Below are 16391 nucleotides of genomic sequence, written 5' to 3' on the forward strand. Positions count from 1 at the left end.
CACATAACTTCCAAAGGAAGACGCCCAGGAGGCATCCTGATGAATCACCTTGAATGACTCCTTTAATCTTAGAGGAGCTGCGGCTCTACTCCAAGCTCTCTCTCCTGACGTCTGAGCTCCTTACCCTACAGAACGAACTCATTTTGGCCACTTGTAGCATATCCATAATGTCATTCTTTTTGTCACTACCCAAAACTCATGACCACAGTTGAGGATAGCTGGGCAAATCTAGGTATTAAAAATAGATTTTGACATTGGGACCTTCCGAGAGTCAGAATCAGTTAATTACAATTAAGCAGTCTTATCTTGGTTTCAAGATAAACTTTAAAGATAATCTTGAAACCAAGGTCAGGTTTCAAGTTTATCTTTGTTTCTTCATTTAGAAAACATCGTTCAAAACATCAAAGTATCAAGAAAAAAATTAATTACTCATAAAAGTGTATGGAAGCATCAAAAATATATCATCATTTTCATTTGGCTCTCTGAATTGCCTCCAAAAATTCTGATTTTAAAAGGACATAATCATGATTTGCCACTGCACACTCATGGGCCTGAGCTCTGTCAGTGGATTTAGATAAAAGTCCCTAAAGCCATCATTATTCAGTGGCAGCTGGCTTCAATGAATCAAGAATGTAGGATTTTAAGCCAGAAAGTGAAAGTGGAAAATCATAATCTCAGCTGTTCACCTCAACCTGCTTAGAAACTGCCTTTTGTCAGATTGTCAGCTTCTTCCCTGAAGGAATCTGCAGAACACACTATGACCTATGAGCATGAAGCTGTCACTTGGTAACAGAGTGTAGGATTTCATTGTGTGACAAAGTCCACCAAAGCTGCGTGCGTTCACGTCATGATGTCTGAGTTGCTGACAGCTCACCTTCTTGTAGCTATGTCATTCAATCTGTCCACATGTAACTCCAGCTCCTTGTCATGTGCCACTAAACAAACATGACAATAATTCATCTCACTGCCTTGGGAGCTGCACGTAAGAGAGGAGCTGCAGATAAGGGCCCCTTGTGAGATAAAGAAATGACAACCTGGAGATACAAACTGTGAGGAAAAGGAGGCTTAAACGCCTCAGAGTCATATCTCTCTCTGGAAAATATCCGTGGAGACATGAGGTTATGACATAAAAACAGATATTTATTGCCCTTTTAATCTTGCCCATCAGTGACTTCAAATAATGTTACAAGAGATTCTGTCCAGATTCATTTTTATCTTTTGGCAAGGTATAAGAAGCTTCTCAACATCACTGTTTCCTGGCCTTTTTGGCCTGTAACCCCTTAAAATGAAGTGATCAGATGTTTCATTGTAAACATGAGCTGTTTCTCTTCTCACACTGTTTGATTTGAAGGATTTTCAGAGGTCTGAAGAGGTGATGATATCCATTATTTAAAAAAAATAATAATAAAATCTATAATTAAATCCTTTGTCCTTTGTCCTATTATTTGTCAACATGACACACACATGACACATGACATACCACTGAGAAACTGACACCTCACACAGGTGACTAGTAGTAGTAGTAGTGGTAATAGTAGTCACCCCAGGTTTGCACACTCATGAATAAACACATAGAAACACCACCATACCTTGAGGTAAACTGAGCCCAGATCTTACAGCTGTTTCTCCTGATCAAGCTGGCCCATCAGCGCCACTCTATATTTACCTTCATCCTGGGTTACACGCATGAGGGAGGAGGCAGTTGGGGAGGATTTAAACAGAGCAGAGAAGATGGACAAGGGTTAGCAGCTCAGGGACACTTTGATTAAACACCAGCCTGGGTGGCCTCAATGGCTGACTCAGGACCCTGTGATGATTCTCCCTCCTCTGGCTATTGTAAACACTCTCTCTGCTGGACCCTGGCAGAGCTGTTAAGCCGGCAACTGGGTACCAAACAGCTCTGTGTCACATGAGAGGCCTGGCTGGAGTCATGGTGGCCCGGGATACTATTATTAGCTGCAGGAATGTACACAGTGGCCTCATGGCGAGCTCCACAGCTCCTAACTGGAGAGCCGTGTCATTTCTCCGTGTCATGCTCCTTCTCTCTCCCTGACTACACCACCTATATTCACTCTGGACTATGTTTTGGGTTTTTTTGGGTTGAAACTGACCAGACTAACAAGATATTTGGGATATTATTGCTTTTCTGAGGGCAGGAGGTAAGGATTCACCCAGTCACAGATGTTGGTGATGAACTGACAGCAGGTTCACTAGAGAGATGATTCAACTCATGAGTTTGACCCAATTCTAATTATCTAATGCTTTCACATGAGGTTTTTCATTGTGTAACAGCACTATTCTTTGATTTTCTAATGATAGCAAACAAATAATTAATAAATAAATACACAGAAATAAAGAGCCAGAGCTTCTACTTTAGAATGACTGAAGTATGTGTGTGTGTGTGTGTGTGTGTGTGTGTGTGTGTGTGTATAAACAGTTGTACATGAATAATGTATAATAACATTATTCATGATTTACTATACAATGTCCAAAGTAACTTTTGAGCTCTGAGAGAAAACTGATAGTGGAAACCATCACTCACAGCCATTGGCATTTCATAGTATACAATAACGATTAGAGGTCCAAATATATCAGACAGGCTGTGCCCATGAGTGGCAGTAAATCAGTAGCTGTCGTGGGAGTGATTAGAAGACTTAGTGTTGCTAATAGCCCAGTGAAACTCCCGCTCTTTAAAGGGCAGGATCATCACAAACCTGCCGACCAGGGAGAGACAGACTGAAACCAAGAGGAGGGATATAGTTAAAAAAAAAACAAATAGATATAACATAGAGATATGTTATATCTATTTGTTCTAGACAAGGAGAGAAAGGCCCAGCAAGAGAAATTAGTAATGCCAGAGAGACAAACACAGACGTTAACAGTGTAGTGCAGCTTTATAAGAGAGATGTGGCCTAATGCTACATGGATGCATCAAGATAATTTAGAAGGGGTTTAAAATAGAAATCTGTGAGTCAGTCATTCACATTAAGGACAGCTGCTCTGTGGGAGTTTTAAGAGTTTAAGTGCGAGCTAATAAATGAAAGGGTTTGCTATCACAGGGATCCACATAGTTAGTGTGAGGGCAAAGGTGAAAGCCAGATAAAAATTCAAATGAGAAAAAGACAAAGCTAGTCTGTATTATCATATAATCCGACAGTGCATGCTGTGTTTTTGTAGATATATATTATTTAATAGTTTACAGATGAAACTAATCCATTTCTGTCATGCAGTCAGTCAGAATTTCTATGCAGAGTATTATAACTTCTACATCTCTTGAACGCAGGTGCAATACACAGTTTGAGGTAACTAAACTTACCTGTGTTTGCAATGGGAATTTGATTTGTGTCATCCCAGCTCCACAAGCAAAATAGCGTTTTCATAAATTAGCCATTTGGTGGGTTACTGTTAGACGCGTAGTATTTTTATAGAGGCGTCATTACCTACCTTTGGATCTAGCCTTGCATCCTCAAGATGAGACCCTAGGGAGTCTTTATCTTTATGCGAAGCTAAGCTAATTGTGTCCTGGCTACAGCTTCATATTTAATGTACAGATATAAGAGGGGTATTGACCTCTCCTTCTAACTCTCAGCAAGAAAGCAAATATTTCCCAAACTGTCAAATTATTCATTAAATGAAGGTAGGTCTATTCAACTTCAACGATATACCTTCACTTATAAATCCTTGCACAGGTTGTTTCCAGTTTAGTTTAATAGTGCCAATTATGACGTCATCAGTACCACATTTTTTTCTACCATTTCTACCATCTGATTCCAGTGGACAATAGAAATGCAACACTATGACAATGGACTGATTCCTCCTTCTTTCTCTACTTTTCTCTTTCTTTTTTCCACAGAATGGCCTGTAGACCACGAGACGTTTTCTCTTTCAAAGACTCAGAACTTCCCTCCCACCTGCTCGCCCAGCTCAACATCCTCAGGCAGGAGCGCATCCTGACAGACGTCCTGCTCTGCACAGAGCACCAGGAGATCCCCTGCCACAGGAATGTCCTGGTGTCTAGCAGCCCGTACTTTCGCGCCATGTTCTGCAGCAACTTCCTGGAGAGCAGTCAGGCCCGTGTGAATCTGAAAGGAATCTCTTCAAACGTCCTCGCTGGCATCGTGGATTATGTCTACACAGGCTGCGTCACTATCACAATGGATATTGTGCTCCCGCTCATGCAAGCGGCATCCATGCTTCACTATGGAGGTCTCTTTGAGGCCTGCTCTCTGTTTCTACAGGATCAGTTGAGTCCAGAAAACTGTCTGAGCATGATCCGGCTTTCTGAGATCCTTCACTGTGAGAGTTTGAGGGAGAGAGCAAAGGAGATGGCTGTGAGGTGTTTCTCCGATGTAGCTGCGACAGAAGACTTCTGTGAGTTGTCTCTCCCTGAGCTCATGTGTTACCTAGAAGATGACCGACTTTGTGCTGAGGAGGAACAAGTGTTTGAGACCCTACTGGCATGGATCCACCATGACCCCTTTTCAAGACGTGGCGCGATACATGATCTCTTCAAGAAAGTCCGTCTTCGTTACATCCATCCAACTTACCTCTTCCAGTTCATTGCCAACGACCCCCTAGTGCAGTCCTCCACACTTTGCACTGAGATAATCGAGTCAGTGCGTCGCCTCATGCTTACAGTGAGCACTAAGTGTAGTCGTGAGCTCAAGCCACTTTGGACCACTCCACGCCGCTACACCTGCAGAGAAACACTGGTGGTGGTTGGAGGACGCAAAAACAACGAACAAACTTCACGAGAAGCCCTGCTGTACGATGAAAGGACTCATCGTTGGCAATGGTTGGCCAAGCTTCCTCTACGGCTCTACAAAGCTGCGTATGTGTGTATTCACAGTATCCTCTATGTGCTTGGCGGGCTCAGCCTCTGCATGACATCAGGCGACAGCTCAGTCAGTGCCACGGTTTACACACTCTCCCTGAAAACCAACCAGTGGAGGACTGCTGAGCCCATGTTGGAGCCACGATATGCCCACCAGAGTGTGTCCTATCTGCACTTTATTTTTGTCTTAGGAGGCATTGGGGTAGACAAGCGAATCGCTCAGTCAGTAGAGAGGTATAACAGTATGTTTAATCAATGGGAGGCCATGGCACCAATGCCCACGGCAGTGCTGCATCCAGCTGTTGCAGCCAGTGATCAGAGGATCTATGTTTTTGGAGGAGAAGATGCCATGCAGAACCCAGTCAGGCTGATCCAGGTAGAGAAGACCAGTCTCTTTAAGGATGAAAAATGAAGTGCTAGTACACTTATTCAAATACAGGCATAGCCTAAAACAGATTTTGCCATCAGTATGTGTGGATGGAAAGTTAAAAAGCATATCTTGGACACAAACATATGGTGAAATCAATCCTTGATTCTCTAGACAAAAGCCTGAGTGTTGATATTTGTCATGTGTCAACAGGTGTATCACATCTCTCGCAACTTGTGGTCAAGGCTAGAGACAAGGACGGTGAAGAACGTTTGTGCCCCTGCTGCCGTCATAGAGGACAAGATCTACATCGTAGGAGGTGAGGTGTTTCACATTAGGGATGTAGCCATTAACATACATCAGGTGTTAATATTAACAGTTTTTTTGATCATGTAGGACATACATAATCAAAGGATAAGGCTGGTGTTATTAGGGCCCGAGCAACGAGTTGCGTGGGCCCAACGGGGCCATGCAACGAGTTGCAAGGACCCTCTTGTTTTCGGTCTGTTTATTATTATTATTATTAGGGCCCGAGCAACGAGTTGCGTGGGCCCAACGGGGCCATGCAACGAGTTGCAAGGACCCTCTTGTTTTCGGTCTGTTTATTATTATTATTATTATTATTATTAGGGCCCGAGCAACGAGTTGCGTGGGCCCAACGGGGCCATGCAACGAGTTGCAAGGACCCTCTTGTTTTCGTTCGGTTTATTATTATTAGGGCCCGAGCAACGAGTTGCGTGGGCCCAACGGGGCCATGCAACGAGTTGCAAGGACCCTCTTGTTTTCGTTCGGTTTATTATTATTATTATTATTATTATTTTTTTTCTTCTTTTTCCGCCTCTTTGATTGCCTTTTTGAAGGCCTTAACATGCGTCAAAACTCCTGAAAATTTGCAGACGCGTCAGGCACGGCGAAAAATTTAAGAATTTAGGGGTCTTGAGCATGGGTGTGGCAAAATGGCCTCGGTAGCGCCACCTACATTTTTAACGGAACAGCCCCTCAAGCCCGTTGCGCCTAAAAATCTGAAAATCTGCACACATATGTAACATCCCATGACGCACCAAAAAGTCTCTTGGAGCCATATTCTAAACCCAACAGAAAGTATTTTTATTTTGACCGGAAGGTGAAAAAATTGTGTGCTTTTGGCCATTTCCAGGGGTCGCTTGAACGCGAACTAGTCCTAGACGCATTATCCGATTGACTTCAAAATTTGATAATTTGTTCTTAAGACATAGACGAAGTTAAATTGCAAAAGTTTCTGACTTTTCATTGAAGGGCGTGGAAGTTATGGCCCCTCAAAGTTCGATCACTCGCCACAAAACAGGAAGTTGCTTTATATTTGCTATATTTCGGCCATACTTTGTCCAAACTGCATCAAACTTTACAGGATTGTTAATGGTACCTATCTGCACACATCCATATGTCAATATTCATACAATTGTTGTAGCACCACCTATTTATAGCAGGAAATGACATATTTTATAGTGTGATGTCCAGTTTCTAGACGGGTGACCAGATTCACTTCAAATGTTGTCAGCCCCTCCTTGACAATTTTTGGAAGAAGTCCTCCGAAAATTGTGAGTTTTGGTCGAAGCGTGTGCCGGTTCTGGCCCGTCAAAGTTCGGAAACCCAACTTCCTGTTTGAAACCTCAGATTTTGGGGTAACTTCCTGTTGCGACTCTCGACTTTATCCTATAGATGGAGCCATTGTATTACTCTTTGATGGGTTTTTGGAAGGGGGTCTCTGTGTGTGTGTGTGTGTGTGTGTGTGTGTGTGTGTGTGTGTGTGTGTCTGAGGGGGGAGGGGAAGAGGAGTTGATTGAGTCTGTGAGAAGCTGCCACAGGGAGGTTACAGTCAAGAGAGCCAAGAGCTGTCACAGATGATGAGCTCTGAAAAATATTATCACAGAAAATAATTAGCATAAAAGCTTTTATTTTAAATTTGTTGCAACAAATTCAGGTTTCTTACACTGTTTCCCTTATTGAAAACTAAATTCTACCTGAAATGTATCAATAAAAATCTTCTTTTGCAGTTAATGTCACCAGTTTATAGTTTAGTTTTAATAGCATTCCCTGTCACTGATGTGCCTTTAATTATCGGTTCTATCAGGGATCATTTATGTGTTTATCTTACGGGGGTGAGCCACCTCACAGGTTGGTTATATTACCTGTTGACCTCAGCTCAGTGAGCTAAGACAATGTTTAATGCAGTGTTTTTTCTGATATGAAAATGGATATTATTCAGCACATCTAACCTCAGCAGGCCCCTCTTCAGAAACTCATATCTGCAGATGTCAAAGCTGGCTCAAAAAATTAAACTGGCTTCAAATTAATTTGAAGGAATTGTAGGTTATTTTGAATTCATGTAATCTTACCATATGTCTCCCCTTGACCAAAGCTGAGCGTGGATTGATGCTGTCTTTACAGTTTGGTTTTGATCAGTTAGGAAATTTCACAAGGGGTCAGCTGATTTTTTCGTGTTACTCAGTGTACGGCAACAGGAAAAGTGCATGTCTACATCCACCGGCGTCGAGGTGAACCAGCTGAATATAAGCCACTCAAGTTGACGACAAGTGCATTGAAAAGTAAAAGCTGCTGGCCTTTACCTTTTCTTTGTCAAAGCGCCTGTTCAGCCAGTAGTTAGTAAAGTAATATTTTCAGCGTTGTCCCACAGTCTCATGACATGTTTAACAGGAAGCACAGCACGCTGGTTAAGCTCATGGCAAACTGTTACTAACAGCTAAAATGAAAGCTTGTCTGTATGTAGTCTAACTGGTTAGTTTGTCACTAATCTCCAAATTTTGCAAATTGCTATAAACTTCACTCTCTTAAACCAGTAACAGTCTGAGCTGGACTGATAGGGGTCTGTATGGATAAAGATAAAATCCGAATGATACCCATCCCTACAGCTGGTTAGTGGCTTCGCCCTGACTTTAGGCAGCTGAGATATTCACTGTTCAAATAACTTCATTATAAGCCTTGTTTAAGCATAAATGATTTATATATGCACCCAATAACAGAACTTAAAAAAAATGCTTTTGCTCAAAGCTCAAAGCTTTTAAACTCAAGTTAAAACTGAGTTTTATCTCCTTTTGGGAGGGGGTATCTCTCTCTGTGTTTGTGTGTGTGTGTGTGTGTGTGTGTGTGTTTGTGTTTGTGTTTGAGGGGGGAGGGGAAGAGGAGTTGATTGAGTCTGTGAGAAGCTGCCACAGAGAGGTTACAGTCAGGAGAGCCAAGAGCTGTCACAGATGATGAGCTCTGAAAAATATTATCACAGAAAATAATTAGCGTAAAAGCTTTTATTTTAAATTTTTACATCTCGGAAGTGTGAACTGTTACGCCAGCGTGTGCCCTGCGACCTGCGTTGACCCCGCGGTTGCCGGAGTCCCGCGGTCGCCGCTCCCCCGACGGGCGCCGGGTGCGAGGGCCCGTTCAACGCTGCTCGCAGCTTTAATTAGGGCCCGAGCAACGAGTTGCGTGGGCCCAACGGGGCCATGCAACGAGTTGCAAGGACCTCTTGTTTTCGTTCGGTTTATTATTATTATTATTATTATTATTTTTTTTTTCTTCTTTTTCCGCCTCTTTGATCGCCTTTTTTGAGGGCCTTAAAATGCGTCCAAAACTCCTGAAAATTTGCAGACGCGTCAGGCACGGCGAAAAAATTTAAGAATTTAGGGGTCTTGAGCATGGGTGTGGCAAAATGGCCTCGTAGCGCCACCTACATTTTTAACGGAACAGCCCTCAAGCCCGTTGCGCCTAAAAATCTGAAAATCTGCACACATATGTAACATCCCATGACGCACCAAAAAAGTCTCTTGGAGCCATATTCTAAACCCAACAGAAAGTATTTTTATTTTGACCGGAAGGTGAAAAAATTGTGTGTTTTTGGCCATTTTCCAGGGGTCGCTTGAACGCGAACTAGTCCTAGACGCATTATCCATTGACTTCAAAATTTGATAATTTGTTCTTAAGACATAGACGAAGTTAAATTGCAAAAAGTTTCGGACTTTTCATTGAAGGGCGTGGAAGTTATGGCCCCTCAAAAGTTCGATCACTCGCCACAAAACAGGAAGTTGCTTTAATATTTGCTATATTTCGGCCATACTTTTGTCCAAACTGCATCAAACTTTACAGGATTGTTAATGGTACCTATCTGCACACATCCATATGTCAATATTCATACAATTGTTGTAGCGCCACCTATTTATAGCAGGAAATGACATATTTTATAGTGTGATGTCCAGTTTTCTAGACGGGTGACCAGATTCACTTCAAATGTTGTTCCAGGACAGAACTTAAGGATTTTTGGAAAGACTGGCTCCGAAAATTGTGAGTTTGGGTCGAAGCGTGTGCCGGTTCTGGCCCGTCAAAGTTCGGAAACCCAACTTCCTGTTTGAAACCTCAGATTTTGGGGTAACTTCCTGTTGCGACTCTCTACTTTATCCTATAGATGGAGCCATTGTATTACTCTTTGATGGGTTTTTGGAAGGGGGTCTCTGTGTGTGTGTGTGTGTGTGTGTGTGTGTGTGTTTTGTTTGTGTTTGAGGGGGAGGGAAGAGGAGTTGATTGAGTCTGTGAGAAGCTGCCACAGAGAGGTTACAGTCAGGAGAGCCAAGAGCTGCTTTACACGCGGTATAAAAACTTCAGTTAAGATTTGAGCTGTCACTTGAGAAAGCATCATGCCAAAAACTAAGGAAATCACTGTAGACTTGAAGAATTGTCGATGCTCAGGAAGCAGGAGAAGGATATACAAAGTTATAACAGTATTTCCAAGCGTCAAGAACTCAAATGAGAAACGTCACCGAGAAATTCAAGGAGAGCCACACTGTGCAGAACAAGCCTGGCAGAGGTAGGAAGCCAAAGATTTCAATGACCCTGGAAAGAAAACCAGTTAGAGACCTGTCTAAAGAACCCATAAACGCTGCCAAGACACTAGTGAATGACTTAGTTAAGTCTGAAATTGTAGCCTCAAAGAAGATTACATGAATTCATGTAATCTTACCATATGTCTCCCCTTGACCAAAGCTGAGCGTGGATTGATGCTGTCTTTACAGTTTGGTTTTGATCAGTTAGGAAATTTCACACGGGGTCAGCTGATTTTTTCGTGTTACTCAGTGTACGGCGACAGGAAAAGTGCACTAGGTCCACCGGCGTCGAGGTGAACCAGCTGAATATAAGCCACTCAAGTTGACGACAAGTGCATTGAAAAGTAAAAGCTGCTGGCCTTTACCTTTTCTTTGTAAAAGCGCCTGTTCGGCCAGTAGTAGTAAAGTAATATTTTCAGCGTTGTCCACAGTCTCATGACATGTTTAACACGAAGCACAGCACGCTGGTTAAGCTCATGGCAAACTGTTACTAACAGCTAAAATGAAAGCTTGTCTGTATGTAGTCTAACTGGTTAGTTTGTCACTAATCTCCAAATTTGGCAAATTGCTATAAACTTCACTCTCTTAAACCAGTAACAGTCTGAGCTGGACTGATAGGAGTCTGTATGGATAAAGATAAAATCCTAATGATACCCATCCCTACAGCTGGTTAGTGGCTTCGCCCTGACTTTAGGCAGATGAGATATTCACTGTTCAAATAACTTCATTATAACCCTTGTTTAAGCATAAATGATTTATATATGCACCCAATAACAGAACTTGCAAAAAAATGCTTTTGCTCAAAGCTCAAAGCTTGTAAACTCAAGTTAAAACTGAGTTTTATCTCCTTTTGGGAGGGGGTATCTGTGTGTGTGTGTGTGTTGTTTTGTGTTGTGTTTGAGGGGGAGGGGAAGAGGAGTTGATTGAGTCTGTGAGAAGCTGCCACAGAGAGGTTACAGTCAGGAGAGCCAAGAGCTGTCACAGATGATGAGCTCTGAAAAATATTATCACAGAAAATAATTAGCATAAAAGCTTTTATTTTAAATTTTTACATCTCGGAAGTGTGAACTGTTACGCCAGCGTGTGCCCTGCGACCTGCGTTGACCCCGCGGTTGCCGGGGTCCCGCGGTCGCCGCTCCCCGACGGGCGCGGGTGCGCCCGTTTGTTCTGCGTTGTTGCAAGGAGCTATTATTATTATTATTATTATTATTATTTTTTTTCTTCTTTTTCCGCCTCTTAGATCGGCTTTTTGAGGGCCTTAACATGCGTGAAAACTTACCAAAATTTGCAGACGCGTCAGGCACGGCGAAAAATTTAATAATTTAGGGGTCTTGAGCATGGGCGTGGTAAAATGCCCTCGGTAGCGCCACCTACATTTTTAAACGGAACAGCCCCTCAAGCCCGTTGCGCCTAAAAATCTGAAAATCTGCACACATATGTAACATCCCATGACGCACCAAAAAGTCTCTTGGAGCCATATTCTAAACCCAACAGAAAGTATTTTTATTTTGACCGGAAGGTGAAAAAATTGTGTGTTTTGGCCATTTCCAGGGGTCGCTTGAACGCGAACTAGTCCTAGACGCATTATCCCATTGACTTCAAAACTTAATAGTATGTTCTTAAGACATAGACGATGTTAAATTGCGGCAGATTTTGAGTTTTTGTTGAAGGGCGTGGAAGTTATGGCCCCTCAAAGTTCGATTACTCGCCACGAAACAGGAAGTTGCTTTATTTTTGCTATATTTCGGCCATACTTTGTCCAAACTGCATCAAACTTTACAGGATTGTTAATGGTACCTATCTGCACACATCCATATGTCAATATTCATACAATGTTGTAGCGCCACCTATTTATAGCAGGAAATGACATATTTTATAGTGTGATGTCCAGTTTCTAGACGGGTGACCAGATTCACTTCAAATGTTGTCAGCCCCTCCTTGACAATTTTTGGAAGAAGTCCTCCGAAAATTGTGAGTTTGGGTCGAAGCGTGTGCCGGTTCTGGCCCGTCAAAGTTCGGAAACCCAACTTCCTGTTTGAAACCTCAGATTTTGGGGTAACTTCCTGTTGCGACTCTCTACTTTATCCTACAGATGGAGCCATTGTATTACTCTTTGATGGGTTTTTGGAAGGGGGTCTCTGTGTGGTGTGTGTCTGTGTGTGTGTGTTTGAGGGGGGAGGGGAAGAGGAGTTGATTGAGTCTGTGAGAAGCTGCCACAGGGAGGTTACAGTCAGGAGAGCCAAGAGCTGTCACAGATGATGAGCTCTGAAAAAATATTATCACAGAAAATAATTAGCATAAAAGCTTTTATTTTAAATTTGTTGCAACAAATTCAGGTTCTTACAGCATTTTCCTTATTGAAAACTAAATTCTACCTGAAATGTATCAATAAAAATCTTCTTTTGCAGTTAATGTCACCAGTTTATAGTTTAGTTTTAATAGCATTCCCTGTCACTGATGTGCCTTTAATTATCGGTTCTATCAGGATCATTTATGTGTTTATCTTACGGGGGTGAGCCACCTCACAGGTTGGTTATATTACCTGTTGACCTCAGCTCAGTGAGCTAAGACAATGTTTAATGCCAGTGTTTTTTCTGATATGAAAATGGATATTATTCAGCACATCTAACCTCAGCAGGCCCCCTTCAGAAACTCATATCTGCAGATGTCAAAGCTGGCTCAAACGTTGTCCACAGTCTCATGACATGTTTAACACGAAGCACAGCACGCTGGTTAAGCTCATGGCAAACTGTTACTAACAGCTAAAATGAAAGCTTGTCTGTATGTAGTCTAACTGGTTAGTTTGTCACTAATCTCCAAATTTTGCAAATTGCTATAAACTTCACTCTCTTAAACCAGTAACAGTCTGAGCTGGACTGATAGGGGTCTGTATGGATAAAGATAAAATCCTAATGATACCCATCCCTACAGCTGGTTAGTGGCTTCGCCCTGACTTTAGGCAGATGAGATATTCACTGTTCAAATAACTTCATTATAACCCTTGTTTAAGCATAAATGATTTATATATGCACCCAATAACAGAACTTGCAAAAAAATGCTTTTGCTCAAAGCTCAAAGCTTGTAAACTCAAGTTAAAACTGAGTTTTATCTCCTTTTGGGAGGGGGTATCTGTGTGTGTGTGTGTGTTTGTGTTTGTGTTTGTGTTTGTGTTTGAGGGGGAGGGGAAGAGGAGTTGATTGAGTCTGTGAGAAGCTGCCACAGAGAGGTTACAGTCAGGAGAGCCAAGAGCTGTCACAGATGATGAGCTCTGAAAAATATTATCACAGAAAATAATTAGCATAAAAGCTTTTATTTTAAATTTTTACATCTCGGAAGTGTGAACTGTTACGCCAGCGTGTGCCCTGCGACCTGCGTTGACCCCGCGGTTGCCGGGGTCCGCGGTCGCCGCTCCCCCGACGGGCGCCGGGTGCGAGGGCCGTTCAACGCTGCTCGCCAGCTTTAATTATTATTATTCTCAATAAATCCTGTGAAAAGACTTCAACCAGCAATGTTCTTCTCTGCTGCCTCCAAGCCCATTGCTTCCTACTGAAGACATAAGGACATAAATTATATTAAATCATAAAAAACAGATCATGAATATGTGTTTTTCAGTAGTTTCCTGAAGCAGCTGGGCATTGTAGTTTTTAGCAAATATTACTCATGGAGGAGTAAATAGTGTATTTGTTGGGGACTATTTTCAGCTGTGGATTAATACACATTTGGTGCTCTAGTGAGTATTTCCAGGACAGTGTGTGTGGGGTTGACTTAAAACTGCAGTGGAGCTCTATGGCACAGAGGAACAAGCTACAACTAGGATTTGGGTACACAGGAAATAGCACAAGCAATTCATTGTAGGTTTTTGGCTTCTCGTGTTATTTGTTGTTGTTTGAAATATACCAAAACATGAAAATTTAATTTCCAGGGTACACCAGGCGAGTGATAGCCTATGACACCAAAGCCAACAAATTCGTCAAATGTGAGAACCTCAAAGAGCGAAGGATGCATCACAGTGCTACAGTGATCAACAACAAGCTGTACGTCACCGGTGGACGCATCCTCAACAGCCATGATGTCATCGAGGACTCAGACTGCTTCGAGTGTTATGACCCAAAGACAGACGTTTGGACATCGAAAGGCTCTTTGCCATACAAGCTATTTGACCACGGCTCTCTGCCGCTAGTCTGTGTTTCCAACAGACCCAACCCCCCATGACCGATCATCCAGTCAGCCACTTTTGGCAAATGCTTAGCTCCAAGTTCTTCACTTCCCCTTTGCCATGACTTATTGGCCTCTAACTACACAAATGGGAAACCATTTCAGACTGATGGCATTCCTTCACGCAGCTCAGTCTCTGCCACAACTTAGCGGCATGTTAAGTCAGGCGGACTTTAATGCGAATCAAAGGAGAGCTCAGCTGATGTGCAGAGGTGTCATGTCTGAGGGCACCTGGGGTGGAACTGAACTGAGAACCCCAGAGATGACGAGAGGCAGTCATACATGCACAACAAGCAGCTGTTCAGACACAACACATTATCTGAAGAAGCTCTTTCTGCAGATGGCTGCGCCTGTTTGATGCTACCCAAAAGTTTGAGTGTTATAATTTCCCATACATTTATATGCAGCATATCACTCTGCCTGGCAGCTGCAGATTACTTTTCTATGACAATTAGATACATAGGGAATTATGCGTCTGGCTGTGTGTCTATGAGCTCTGCTTGTCTTGTAAAACTGACAATGACAGATCAGACAGCTAATTAATTTGCACTTTATAGAAAACACATTCCTCCGTGACCCACATGCTTCTAACAGAGTGCACTTGATGATGAAAACAGTTGTGACAGAACATGGACAAGCTCCCGTGGCAAAGTACAGCAGTCCAGTATGGCCGCTGTAATGTTCCCGCGAAGAACAGTTTTACTAGAATAACATTTTCTGGGTCAACACTATTCCAGTTTTGCTGGCTTGGTCCGTTACTTTTAGAATTATTCCCACAACTCCCAACAAAGCATGTTCTGTATATCATTTTACGAATGTTACAGCAAGTAAAATAAAAAGACGTGATGTTTCAGAGAGGAAATACAAATGATTGTTTTCTTCAGTGGTTGTTTACCTTTAATTTTATCATGTGCAATTGCTAGATAAAGAAAATGGCTTCGCAGGCAGCTATGTTGATGTGACGACATGTGACAATGACGCCTTTGAATGCAAGTGCCTGGTGGGAATGCAGTGACCCTGCTCAGCACAACCATGCCTTGAGATGGTTTTAGGGAGATTGTCAGGGTTTACAGGTTACAATGAGTTCACGGCCACACACACGTTACTTGCAGGTGGTTACTCACAAGCACGTCCAGTGATCTGAAATCAATCCTCTATTTGTCAGAGGAAACAACAGGACGAAGCAAAAACTGTTCGAGATGTATGACAAAAAAAACCAAAAAAAAACAGGCCACAGTCAACAAGACTGTGGAAACATGTTGTACCATCACTGCTGGCCACTACTGTCTCCATCCTGTACCCCTCTTGACCCTCATGGAGCACACATTCACTGCTGTACTCAACCAGCCTCTGGGTGACAATCACCATGGCAACCCTGTTATCACACCAATGGATCATCTATGGCATGCATCCCTGTAGTGAGTCTGTTTAAGACTGCATCAGCGATCAGCTGCATGATGTACAATGTGCTGCTGTTACTTGCACAACTGAGGGACATCTCTATATTTCTTTTCATTTCTCATTGTGCAACACACCTATATTTTGGTTATTTACTTTCCTGTGTGTGACTTTCTTTCAGAGGAACATTCGTTTATTTTTACAGTATGAATGTACAGTACAAAAGAAAATCCTGTATTTGATTTATTGCTCTGAATGTCTCTACATACAAAAACAGGTTGACACAACTGACTGAATCTGTGAACTCTGCTTACTGGTCTTTAGTTGAACTTGCAGACTTTAAATGGTTCTCCAGTTGTCTGCAGTCAGGCTGAGTCATGTTCCCCTCATACACAAGGGAGCATTGTTGACACGGACAGAAACATGTTCGCTGGCTATCAGGTGACACACATTTTGCTCTCCATACATCATTAAGTACCAGTGCGACATCCACAGAAATACTGCATTATATTTAACTTTGGTGTAATATTGTAAGAGCAATGATAGAAGGTTAAATCAGTTTATCTTAGATGACATTAACACACTGCTTTATGTTACAGTGTGACTGACGTGTGCCAACCTCTCGATCCCCCAGGCCACATTCTCTTCATACAGAGTGTTGGCCATCCATGTAGGAGCTCCACATGTAGGCTAAATATCTAGTTACCGGTCC

The 16391-nt window shown here is 42.5% G+C and overlaps 1 protein-coding gene across 1 annotated transcript; it reads left to right on the top strand.

Moving 5' to 3' along the window:
- Positions 1-1574: 1574 nt before the first annotated feature.
- Positions 1575-14502, top strand: klhl38a (kelch-like family member 38a). The gene is made up of 4 exons (XM_051066712.1): positions 1575-2159; positions 3854-5210; positions 5415-5520; positions 13989-14502. Exons 2-4 carry the CDS (start codon positions 3855-3857, stop codon positions 14276-14278), a joined length of 1752 nt encoding a protein of 583 aa, XP_050922669.1. The 5' UTR covers positions 1575-2159; position 3854; the 3' UTR covers positions 14279-14502.
- Positions 14503-16391: the final 1889 nt, after the last annotated feature.

The sequence above is a fragment of the Lates calcarifer genome, linkage group LG3 (genome assembly GCF_001640805.2).
Source record: "Lates calcarifer isolate ASB-BC8 linkage group LG3, TLL_Latcal_v3, whole genome shotgun sequence".
In the NCBI taxonomy this organism is placed as follows: domain Eukaryota; kingdom Metazoa; phylum Chordata; class Actinopteri; family Centropomidae; genus Lates; species Lates calcarifer.

What these genes read in the sequence shown, in the direction of transcription:
- klhl38a (XM_051066712.1), top strand. Translation starts at nt 3,855, where the DNA reads ATGGCCTGTAGACCACGAGACGTTTTCTCTTTCAAAGACTCAGAACTT. An exon ending in ACCCAGTCAGGCTGATCCAG is followed by an intron (nt 5,211 to 5,414) that starts GTAGAGAAGACC and finishes ATGTGTCAACAG; the next exon opens with GTGTATCACATCTCTCGCAA. An exon ending in CAAGATCTACATCGTAGGAG is followed by an intron (nt 5,521 to 13,988) that starts GTGAGGTGTTTC and finishes TTTAATTTCCAG; the next exon opens with GGTACACCAGGCGAGTGATA.